Genomic DNA, 13,107 nt, shown 5'->3' on the forward strand with positions numbered 1-13,107 from the left:
AGGTTAGAGATAGGTCGATTATTATTGAAGTCAGTAGGATCCAGACCTGGCTTTTTCAGTGTTGGCCTGACAATGGCAGTTTTAAATGAAGGGGGCTCCACAACAGTGGTGAGAGAAGTGAAAATTATTGAGGTTATCAGAGGGGAGATAGCGGGCAGGCACACTTTAAGTAAGTTGGTTAGAGCAGGATAAAGTATCATTATACCATCATTAATAATCAAATACCATCATTAATAATCAGATGGAGTGTTTTAGGAGTGGACAGCAGCCAACTTCAGCCAGACTTCACTGTAATCCACCTCAAGCAGTTCAATGTTTATCAGCAAAGAAATCTCAAAGCTATCTTTGCGATTTGAATCGCAATGTCTCCAGGCAGAACACAGTAAAACATGACAGAAAACAAATAAAAATGTCACTAACTTACAACGATCTAACTTAACTAAAATACTAAATACAAAAATCAGGCAATATTTACACTGAATTTGCAATTAATTTAAAAAAGATCAACTAAAAACAAGCCAGCCGGAGCGGCGTTAAACTCGCCTGCGTCCCCGTTACTAAGCAACTCTGAGATATATATATATATATATATATATATATATATAAAATGTATCTAGCTATACTGCCATGCTTCTGGGTTGGGCTCACCCTAGGTTTGGCGAGCTCTTTGATCTTCTCAATCTCTTCATCAGACAGCATTTCCAGATAGCGGACAATGTGCGGACTATCCCATTCATCCTCTTCCTTCATAGGCTTGAGCAGAAGACGTGGATTCCTGTTCCCATTCTGATAGCGGCAGAACAACTTGCTACGTCTCTGTTGAGTCTGTGGCAAAAAACTCAACCTTAGCATCTAACAACAAAATTTTCTGCTGCTCAAAAATTGTTTTTTGTATGCAGATACTGAAAATTTAAAAAAGATCCAAAGGAAAACACAATATGCAACCGCAGGTAATATTGTAAAGTTAGGATAAGATGTTAACTACAGGCCATTAAGATCCTGAACCGGATACTAACTGGACTCCCATTACTTTGCCTATGCCACTTATGTGCACCTGCACTTTAGAATGTCTGCCTGGCACCTATACATACATTTCCTCTATTATGCACTAGGCTCATTGAACACAACTTCACCAATACTATTTGCACATGGCATGGTATCCCTCCTCTCCCACTGTTATTGCCACATATTTATCAAATTCTTTATTGCTTTCCTTTGCATTTTCTATATTTTACTTTTGTACTACTTATGGCTATGTATATTGTATTTTATATAATATTACCTTTCCTACTCTTACTTATTTGCACAGTCTGCATTTCACCATGTGTTGTACCTGTATAACTGTGTATGTGACAAATAAAATGTTTAGCATTTAAAAATTTTACTGCATGTAAAAATAAATATTAACCTGAAACTTTCTTCTTTTAAAAAATGGAGACAAACACAAAATCACTTTCATTATATTAAAGAGATTATTTAGGTTATTTCAACCTGGAAGTAACAATATGATATAAACGGACTGGGGAAAACAACAGGATTTTAGTTCCTGTAATGTGACCGCTTTTGTTATTGCACTCTTACATGTGAACTGGGCTTGTGCTGATAGTTGGAAATGAGATAATATCAGAATGTTTTGATGTTGTAGTCATAATGTTTTTGGTCATTAGTGTATGTGAGTTAAGGTTACTGGGTTTCGGCCACCTTCAAAATAGTTATATTTTATCATCTCTTAGTTTACATGTTCATCTTTCCTTATTGCACTCACCATTTTGACCCCCTCTCCTCTACACAGGGCCTCATAGATGTCTCTCTCAGGTAAATAATCTTTTGGGCGCTCATAAGTTACCAGCTGAATGGATGTCTCTTCACTGTGCTCCTTTTTGGTCTGGTCCATGTCTCTTAGCTCATTGGAAAGCATCTGTTCAAAGTAGTGCAGATTTCCTCCTGCTCTCTGGTGGCTTGGATCTATTAATGAACAAAGACAAAGGAAATTAATTAATAATTAATGAAATAAATCAAATTAAAATGCAATAAATGTTACCCTCTCCTCTGATTATAACAGTCGAATGGTTTATGATAGTATCTGGAATGCAGATTGAAATCACTACTTGAAATAAGTTATATAGCTATACTGTGTGTGTGTGTGTGTGTGTGTGTATATATATATATATATATATATATATATATATATATATATATATATATATATATATATATATATATATATATATATACACACACACACACACATACACACACACACACATACACTCACACATATATATATATACAGTGAGGGAAAAAAGTATTTGATCCCCTGCTGATTTTGTACGTTTGCCCACTGACAAAGAAATGATCATTCTATAATTTTAATGGTAGGTTTATTTGAACAGTGAGAGACAGAATAACAACAACAAAAATCAGAAAAAATGTCGAAAATGTCAAAAATGTTATAAATTGATTTGCATTTTAATGAGGGAAATATGTATTTGACCCCTCTGCAAAACATGACTTAGTACTTGGTGGCAAAACCCTTGTTGGCAATCACAGAGGTCAGACGTTTCTTGTAGTTGGCCACCAGGTTTGCACACATCTCAGGAGGGATTTTGTCCCACTCCTCTTTGCAGATCTTCTCCAAGTCATTAAGGTTTCGAGGCTGACGTTTGGCAACTCGAACCTTCAGCTCCCTCCACAGATTTTCTATGGGATTAAGGTCTGGAGACTGGCTAGGCCATTCCAGGACCTTAATGTGCTTCTTCTTGAGCCACTCCTTTGTTGCTTTGGCCGTGTGTTTTGGGTCATTGTCATGCTGGAATACCCATCCACGACCCATTTTCAATGCCCTGGCTGAGGGAAGGAGGTTCTCACCCAAGATTTCACGGTACATGGTCCCGTCCATCGTCCCTTTGATGCGGTGAAGTTGTCCTGTCCCCTTAGCAGAAAAACACTCCCAAAGCATAATGTTTCCACCTCCATGTTTGACGGTGGGGATGGTGTTCTTGGGGTCATAGGCAGCATTCCTCCTCCTCCAAACACGGCGAGTTGAGTTGATGCCAAAGAGCTCCATTTTGGTCTCATCTGACCACAACACTTTCACCCAGTTGTCCTCTGAATCATTCAGATGTTCATTGGCAAACTTCAGACGGGCATGTATATGTGCTTTCTTGAGCAGGGGGACCTTGCGGGCACTGCAGGATTTCAGTCCTTCACGGCGTAGTGTGTTACCAATTGTTTTCTTGGTGACTATGGTCCCAGCTGCCTTGAGATCATTGACAAGATCCTCCCGTGTAGTTCTGGGCTGATTCCTCACTGTTCTCATGATCATTGCAACTCCACGAGGTGAGATCTTGCATGGAGCCCCAGGCCGAGGGAGATTGACGGTTCTTTTGTGTTTCTTTCATTTGCGAATAATCGCACCAACTGTTGTCACCTTCTTACCAAGCTGCTTGGCAATTGTCTTGTAGCCCATTCCAGACTTGTGTAGGTCTACAATCTTGTCCCTGACATTCTTGGAGAGCTCTTTGGTCTTGGCCATGGTGGAGAGTTTGGAATCTGATTGATTGATTGCTTCTGTGGACAGGTGTCTTTTATACAGGTAATAAACTGAGATTAGGAGCACTCCCTTTAAGAGTGTGCTCCTAATCTCAGCTCGTTACCTGTATAAAAGACACCTGGGAGCCAGAAATCTTTCTGATTGAGAGGGGATCAAATACTTATTTCCCTCATTAAAAGGCAAATCAATTTATAACATTTTTGACATGCGTTTTTCTGGATTTTCTTGTTGTTATTCTGTCTCTCAGTGTTCAAATAAGCCTACCATTAAAATTATAGACTGATCATTTCTTTCTCATTGGGCAAACGTACAAAATCAGCAGGGGATCAAATGCTTCTTTCCCTCACTGTATATATATATATATATATAGAGAGAGAGAGAGAGAGAGAGAGAGAGAGAGAGGCATATATAGGCAAAATGTATTCCAATTATATGTTTATTAGCATTAGTGATCATCTTGTTTTTGAATGTACTTTTTCTGCATTTTGACTTCAAATATGGATTTGCCCCTGATCACTGTGCTTTGAGATCTGTGAAGTGATTTTACAATGATCTGTACTCTGGTGTTGCACTGATTACCAATGGAGAGAAGGCGTCGGGTGAGTTCGATGGCTCGTGGAACATCTCCCATCTGATAGACAGAGTAACTCAGGTAGTCCAAGATGTCTGACTTGGATGTTTCGGTATCCTCACCAGCATCGATCTGTCGGAGGGCCTGTTGCATCCACAGCACTGCATGGTAGTAGTCATTCTCATTGTACGCTGTCTTTCCCATGTCAAAACAGTCATCTACAGTAAGAAAAGCGTTGTAGTGCACCCCTGTAGATCAAAGTTAGAACAGTGCTTATATTCAAATTAATTAATATTTGTTTCTCATTTTAATTCAGTTGAAGTCTCTATCATCATGACTTTTAATGTTTCAAGAAATAATTTTTATACTAAAGTGATCTGGTGATTGGCTTGGCCAGTCTAAAAAATTTTCTACTGATGAAGTCCTTTGTTGTGTTGGCAGTGTGTTTTGGACCATTGTCTTCCTGCATGATGAAGTTCCACCCAATTAGATTGGATTCCACCCAATTGGATATGGCTGCATGACAATAATCCTAAGCATACTTCCAAAGTTATAACAAAATGGCTGAAAGACAACAAAATGAAAGTGCTGGAATGGCCATCAGAAAAACCTTCACCTGAATCCTACAGAAAATTTGTGGACTTTCAAGCAAAGAGGCCCACAAACCTGACCACGTTATACCAGCAAAAAACTGTGGTATTGCAAGAATTGCAGTCTTATCTAGTAACAATCCTTTTGAAACTTTCCAAGCTAGTTTTCATATAATGCACAATATTGAGACAGCCTACTTAATGGACTCCTACTCTTTACTGATTCTGGTGCCTTAAGTATCCTTCTCTTATATTCAATGCTGCATTTGATACTGTACAACATGACACTTATGTGTCACTTATCTGCTGTTGGTGTTACTGGCACAGCTCTTATCTGAATTATCTCTTAAAGTGCCAATATATTTCAGTTTGTTTCCCTTGGCCTCCAAACTTTGGAATGCTTTAACTCAAGCTCATAAATTTTGTTCTTTCTTTCACTTTCCACCTTCAAGGGCCATCTTAATAACTTTCTTTTTTCCTCAACACTTTCAACTCTTCTCATGCCAATTGATGTTGGGTTTTATGTTATTAGTGTGTTATATGTGTATTTTGTGTGTATATAGGCTATACAGCAACCTTGGGTATGAAAAAGGCACTTTTTCATAATCTTTTAAACATGATTTTGGGGACAAATTTGCCTGCATTCCAGATGTTGTTGAGGGGAATGTATGTGGATGGACCCTGCAACAGGATAGCACAGTGTAGGATGTGTAGAGTGTTGTCTGGGGAGGCATTGTCAAAATCAGCTCCATGTCAGGAAGATATGAAAGGTGGGGAGGCCCCTGCCCCCACCCTTCAGATGAATTCCCCTCAGGGATTTCCCTTTGGAGCAGACACAGACTCTCAGGCATGCCTTCAACCAAGTGACTGTAATTGAGGGTTAGCAGTTCAGCCAAATGTTGCACTCTCCTTCCCCTATTTTGCAATTATTAAAGATAGTTTATACTGAGTGATACAGGGCACTCAAAGAAAAGAACAAAGAACCCAGTTATTTGTCCCAAAGAGCCGTCAGAAAATGTTATTCCAGGAGACACATCATAATCTGATGGCACGGCATTTTGGTCAGGACAAAACACTGAACTGTGTCATGGCCTGCTTCTATTGGCCAGTCACTGATGTTCACAGGTGGTGTGCTGCATGTGCACACAATGTAGTAAATCAGCTGGTAAATCTGCCAGCCACTCGAAGTGTCATTGTGCCCCCTTCCATTAATCAAAATCTCCTTAAGAAAAAACAGACCTCATTGGGCAATTGGAATGTTCTGCATGAGTACATCAATTGGGGATCCTGAAAGATATCCAGACTGATCAAGGCACCACGTTTCTCACGATTCGTACCAGAATTTACCATCCTCAGATGGATGGCCTGGTTGAGCAGTTTAATCAAACCCTTAAAAATATGATTCAGAAATTCATACATGAGGATGATCGGAATTGGGGTAAGTGGCTCAAACCTCTATTATTTGTAGTACGAAAGGTCCGACAAGCCTTGACAGGGTTCTTCCCATTTGAATTACATGTATTATGTGGGTGCAAGCCTTGCAGTGCCTTAGACGTCATCAGAGAAATTTGGGAGGATGGGCCTTTGGAGAGCAAGAGTGAAATTCAGTACATTCTTGGCCTGAGAGCAAAATGTCACATGTTAGGGAAATTAACCCAGGATCATTTGCTACAGGTGCAAGATCATCAATCCCAGCTGTAGAATAGGGGCACTCGGCTACACGGTTTTTCACAGGGAGATAAAGTGCTTGTATTATTACCCACATCAAGCACCAAATTACTTGCAATGGTCCTTCAATCTCACACATGTGTTGGGGACATCAACTATGAGGTATAGCGAATGGATAGATGTGGGGGAAAGAAGATATACCACCTCAATCTCCTTAAACCATGGAGAGAGGTGAATAGGAGTTAAGACTGGAGGTGAATCTAAATTGGGCTGCTCAATCCACCCCGATCCCCTGTGGAGACCACCTCTCACTATCCCAAATCACGGAGATTGTCAAGTTGCAGGCAAAATATTCAAATGTGTTTTCGCCTCTACCTGGTCACACTAGCCTCTTAGAACACCACATTGAGATGCCTTCAGGGGTGGTGGTATGCAGCCACTGCCATCGTTTGCCTGAACACAAAAAACAAGTGGTGTGGAAGGAGCTCATGGCTCAATATGGGGTAATCAAGGTGTCCCACAGTGACGCCAATCCGGTGGTCCTGGTTCCCAAAGCAGATGGTTTGGTCTGGTTCTGTGTCTTCTTTATAACATTGCACTCAATGTGGTGTATAAATTTGATGCGTATCCACTGGCCCACATTGCCACAGTGTAGCTCACTTTTATTCAACACTGGATTTGTCGATTTGTCAAGGGATTTTGGCAGATCACCTTGACTCCCATATCTCATGAGAAAATGGAATTTTCCTCTCCATTTGGTTTATACCAATTCGTGACCCTTCCCTTTGGATTGGTCGGCACTCCAGTGACGTTCCAGCAACTCATGTACAGAATCCTGCAACATGTTCAGCATCTGAAGGCTGTCGTGAGATCGTTTAGATGGGTGGAACTCACAGCATACCCACAAAAAAATGCATGTGCATCCTCAAATTGATCAGACAGTAACAACTGCAGCCTGCGACTGAGACCCAAGACCAAAAAGGAGGTAAGACAAGTTTTTGCCTAATTATTCAGCTGACTGACCTCACTAAAAAGGGAGCACCAGATCCAGTCCAGTGGACAGGGCCATGTCACCAGGCTTTTATTCAGGTAAAAGTTGCACTCAGTGTGACCACTCTTAAATTCTCTTGACCCCTCTCTCCGCTTTGATTTGCAGACTGACACATTAGACAGAGGGCTGGGGGCCATGCTGTTCCAGGTGATGGAGGGGGAGGAGTGCCCCGTGCTGTACATCAGCCGCAAGCTCTCAGTGTGAGAGAGTAAGTACAGCATGATCAAGAAAGTGTCTGGCCCTCAAGTGGACATTCCTCACCATCTAAAACTATCTGTTGGGACGAGACTTCACCCTCTTCTCCTTTGCCTACCATTAGACAGGGGGAAAATGGCCTCTTTTAGAGCAAGAGGACAGTCACAAATGCAAAGTGATGTGAAACAGCAAATAAGAGTCTGAGAGGCAATCCAATTCATCTGCTCTCATGCTCAACAAATCCCTGAATCTAGTTTATCATACAACAATTTTTGAGGGTCGGCAGGATCAAACTATAAGCACAATATTAATGTTTCTATAAGAAATTATTTGGCATATCCTATAGTTGTAAGGAACAGCAAAAGAACACAAAAAACCCCCAAGGAATCACTGAAAAGAATTTAGTTTGTAGGACTCACAGTTCATGAGATTTGGACCAAAACATAAAACCCTGGTCTATAGTGCCACCACTGGTTCCATCTCACTTGTCTGAGTCATGGGAGTCAGCTCCTTTAAGAGCATGGTGGAGGGGAAGAGAAAAAAAAAAAAGAGAGACTAATTTAATGTGAAACAGTGTGAGTTGATGGTATCAAACAAATGCTCAAAATTCAAAAATATCATTCATAACTAATATATATATATATATATATATATATATATATATATATATATATATATATATATATATATACATATATATAACATAACACACACACACATACATATTATATATATATATATATATATATTTTAAATTGAAAATGTCAAGTTGACTGAAAGTATAGAGTATTTTCTAATCAAGTGTATGACATATGTACTGAGTTAAAAGTGTCTTGTATCCTTCAGTAGAGGAATGTTTAAATCAGCATTTAACCACATTTAACCATAGCAGCCAAAGACAGTAAGTGCATGCTCATGTAAGGAAATATATGCCTTAGTCAACTCTTATGTAACCAGTGTATAAGATTATGTCATAGTAATGCTCACAGCAGAGCCTTAGTAGGGAGTGTCTCTCCTTGTGCTTGGGCCCTGAGAGTGACTTGGCTTAGGAATGCCTTAATAGGGAAAGTCTGCCATTATGCTTAGGTCTTAAGGCTGACATGAGCTGGAAAAAGTTAATGATAACAGTGTAAAGGTGTATGGATGTTAAAATAGAACACTGTGGTGGCCAAAGTCTATATTTGGACATATGAATATGTTGAAAGAGTAAACTTTGCAAGAATAAAATCTTTTTTAAAAAATGAGTTGCCTGGATGGGCGCACGGTAGCTTAGTGGTTAGCATGTTCGCCTCACGCCACCAGGGTCGGGGTTCGATTCTCACGGCTCTGTGTGTGCGGAGTTTGCATGTTCTCCCCGTGCTGCAGGGGTTTCCTCCCCAGTCCAAAGACATGCATGGTAGGCATGGTAGGCTGATTGGCGTGTCTAAAGTGTCTGTAGTATGTGAATGTGTGTGATTGTATGCCCTGCGATAGACTGGCACCCTGTCCAGGGTGTACCCCGCCTTGTGCCCAATGCTCCCTGGAATAGGCTCCAGGTTCCCCCGCGACCCTGAAAAGGAGTAAGCGGTTGAAGATTGATGGATGGGTGAATTGACTGGACTTGCGCCACAATTGTAAACAGTATATGACTAGAAGGGGTTAATTTTTTGTTTCCAAAAAAGGAGAAGGAGTAAAACATGCCTAGTTTAGCTCACTGTTGCAAGACAGCATAAAAAGCCCGTGTCATGAATGTATGATTCAGACTATCTGCAGAGATCTTAGCTTTCTATAAACCCTCATCTCTAAGTTTTTGACTTAGATTAGAGATTTTCTACAACAAAAGCAAGAGCAATGGTAACGTTACTCACTCTAGCTTTCCTCCATTGAATGGGGGGACAAAAAAAGGATGAATAGAAAGAGAAGGATAAGTGTAATCTGTGCCATTTGGCACAACACCTAGTGCACTCAGGTTTGGCCATGTGGTGGTAGCTTGAAAAGTGAACAAATCAGAGAAGTTCAAATGAATCCCATTCAAGTGAACAGAGGGAAAAGCGATGGAAAAACATTGTGTAGCAGGAGAATGGATGAACAATTCCAAAAGCTGGTAATCTCTCCATGGGCCATCACTGAGAAGCTACATGCTACTAGATCAGCTGTTAGACCAACTGTCATCAGTCCTCATCCTCCTTGACCTTTCGGCAGTGTTTGACACAGTCAACCACAAGACACTCTTGTCCACTCTCATGAGTCTTGGAATTTGTGGTGCAGCATGGCAATGGTTTGCTTCCTACCTGGAAGGTCATTCATATCAGGTGACATGGAGGGAATCCACACCTGCTCCCTGCAGACTCTCCACTGATGTCCCATAAGGCTCAGAATTTGGTCCTCTTCTGTTCTCCTTCTATACTTGATCTCTTTTTGAGTCATATCCTCACATGGGTTTTCATACCATTGCTATGAAGATGACATGCAACTTATCCTCTCATTACCTCCTTCAGACCCTCTTGTTTCTGCTCAGATCTCAGCATGTCAGGAACACATCTCATCATGGATAGAGAGAGATGGTTTGTATGATTTGTTAAACCTTATCTTGACAGGTCTAGGACAAAGGTCATCATAAATCAATATGATGTTGAAATGTCTAGGTCAAAAGCATAAAAGCACAAATCATTCTTACCCATGAAGTTAAGCAGCATCCTGGAAGCCATGGTATGTTCGGAAAGCAAGAAAGGTTATTTGCCCCATTTCTGGTACACCATATAACATCAGGATTATGTAGGACCATATCCTGACCCTAGGTTTTACGGTGTAGATGACATGATGCCTTTGATTTGCATTGATTGCATGATTTCATTGATGGGCAGTAATCGTCTGTCATACCAGAAACCATTCTCTATAAGGATATAGAAGAATTCTTTAAGTGGTACAGAATGGTTTCTGACAAAGTCTTTGATTTCAAGAAAGAGATGGCCAAACACTTTAGCTATTCCACTGCTTGATAATTACATCAACAGACAGAAATCTTTCTCATCACCTTCCATACAATGGAATATGGCTCGAATATGTTTCTAACACACAAAACCTACCCATTTGACACGTGTTGAATGAAGGTGAAGCCAGGTTTGGTAACTATTTTGTAGATGGTTACTGTGAAGATGAACAAATACAAAAGGCTTTTGAGTTTCTTGGTTGCTTTTATTACGACTTTGAAAAGTGTTTTCCCTCATTGACCCTGCGACCTCTTAGCTCATCCAAAGCTACCTATGGAGAAAATTAAAAATTTGCAAGACACTCACAATTTGCAAGTCACATGGATGTGGGAACAAGAGTGGAATGAAATGAAGAAAAGCGACAACCACATGCTAAACTTTCTAAAAAACTTTGACTTTCCAGAACGCGAGATGCTCTTTACGGCATTCGAACAAATGCGTTACATTTGCATTATGTAGCTCAGCCTTTACCCATTTGTAAATAAGACAAAGATTGATCACCCTATCATCATTTATACTTTAAACCACTGAAAAATTACTTCATTGCTTCTCCCATGTGGACAGTTGTGACATTTCGACACGTGCATCTGTTTATGTTTCTGTTATGTCTCCTCCCCATCCTGTCATTGGTTGTGGTGTCACGTGTGTCTGTATTGCCCTCAGCTGTTAGCAGTTACGAGGCTGATCATGTCGGCATATATACCGCGTGCCTCCCAACACTCAACGCGGAATATTAGAGTAGATAGATTAGATGATTTAGATGTAGATGTGTTTCATTTTGAATGTCATAGTCATAGTCATAGCCCATGTCTTAGTTCATGTTTAGGTTCGTTAGTTTAGTTCACGCTGGTTTCTCCGCTACTAGTCCCTCGCTGTTGTTTATGTTTCTCATTTTGTTTATCGACCCTGTTTTCCGTGACCACGACCTTGATTCCTGCCTAGCCCTATGTATGCCTGTTTGCCGATCACCTGACCTCTTGCATGTTTTGGATTACGTTCCTGGATCACGTTTTGGATTTACCTGCCTGTGTTTCTCAATAAAGAAAACTGTTCCAACTGCGCTTGCATCCGTCCTATCTTCCTCTACGTCACGAAATGTGACAGAATATTCCGCCCCACAATGGATGCAGCACGAGAACGGAGAGGACACAGAACCCGGAAGTCCACGCCAATCATCCCCGCCTTGGACTCTATGCAGTTTCCACAAGAGACTTTCGTGGACCTTCCCGATCGGTATGATGGGTTCTTTGGTTATCCGGACTATTTTTTGGTAGACTGTCAGTTCTACGTCTCCAGCCTGTTTGACCCGAAGCCAGAGGAGAAGCAATGGATAAGGTTCATGGTGTCCCGGTTTTTTGGCCCAGCTCGTAATTGGGCGCAGCGATTAGCAGCGATGAGATCCTGGGTACTGGAGGACAGTAGGCAATTTATGGACCTGTTTTTGAAGGAGTTTGGAGAACCAGGGCAGAGCTACAACCTGGATAAGCTGTTGAAGGGAGTCAATGTGGCGAACAATGCTGACCTGCCATTCCACATGCATTATGAGTGGATGAGCCAAGTGTATGTTAACACGGACCACCAAGCTCTGCTCACACCCAAGTCAGTTGACCAAGTTCCGCTCACGTCCAAGCCTGCTGACCAAGTTCTGCTCATGTCCAAGCCTGCTCACCCAGTTAACCAAGTTCCGCTCATGTCCAAGCCTGCTGACCAAGTTCTGCTCATGTCCAAACCTGCTGACCTGACTGACCAAGTTCCGCTCATGTCCAAGCCTGCTGACCTGATTGACCAAGTTCCGCTCATGTCCAAGCCTGCTGACCCAGTTGACCAAGTTCCGCTCACGCGGAAGTCTACCGACACGGCCGCCCAAGTTCTGCCCACGCCCAAGTCTACCGACACGGCCACCCAAGTTCTGCCCACGCCCAAATCTACCGACACGGCCGACCAAGTTCTGCCCATGCCCGAGTCTACCGACCCGGCCGACCACGTTCTGCTCAAGCCCGAGTCTGTCGACACGGCCGACCACGTTCTGCTCAAGCCCGAGTCCGCCAACATCGACAGCCAAGTTCTGCTCACGCTCAAGTCCGCTGACACCAATAGCCAAGTTTTGCTCACGCCGGAGTCCGCCGACATGGCCGACCACGTTCTGCTCAAGCCCGGGACTCACATGGTGACCTCAGAGCCCCAGCCTGAGACCTACGAGGAGGTCTCAACTCCAGAGCTGCAGCCTGAGATTAACCTGGCGACCTCGGTGCCCCCGTATGAGGTCGTCGCTCTGCCTTTCTGCTCGGCTGTGGTCATCTCTATGCCTTCCTGCTCCACGGAGGACATCGTTCCCCCCTCCTGCTTCACGGAGAGCTTCGTTCCTCTCCCTGGCATCGCGGAGACCCTCGCTCCTCTCCCTGGCCTCGCGGAGACCCACGCTCCTCTCCCTGGCCTCGCGGAGACCCACACTCCTCTCCCTGGCCTCGCAGGGGACCTCGATCCGCTTTCCTGCACTGCTGAGTACAGCA

The 13,107-nt window shown here is 42.3% G+C and overlaps 1 protein-coding gene across 6 annotated transcripts in view; it reads right to left on the minus strand.

Annotated features, from left to right (window-relative positions):
- p4ha2 (procollagen-proline, 2-oxoglutarate 4-dioxygenase (proline 4-hydroxylase), alpha polypeptide 2) overlaps positions 1 to 13,107 on the minus strand; it is a 108,581-nt gene that overhangs the window by 30,269 nt on the left and 65,205 nt on the right. For 5 of the 6 annotated variants that reach the window (XM_053648348.1, XM_053648346.1, XM_053648344.1 and 2 more), the window contains exons 6-8: positions 4,133 to 4,372; positions 1,766 to 1,965; positions 649 to 825 (exon numbers count right to left, since the gene is read on the minus strand). In XM_053648348.1, the coding sequence (XP_053504323.1) occupies positions 649 to 825; positions 1,766 to 1,965; positions 4,133 to 4,372 (617 nt within the window). The remainder of the gene's footprint in view (positions 1 to 648; positions 826 to 1,765; positions 1,966 to 4,132; positions 4,373 to 13,107) is intronic. The other variant, XM_053648345.1, reaches the window with a different exon arrangement.

This window comes from Ictalurus furcatus, chromosome 18, assembly GCF_023375685.1.
Source record: "Ictalurus furcatus strain D&B chromosome 18, Billie_1.0, whole genome shotgun sequence".
Taxonomy (NCBI): domain Eukaryota; kingdom Metazoa; phylum Chordata; class Actinopteri; order Siluriformes; family Ictaluridae; genus Ictalurus; species Ictalurus furcatus.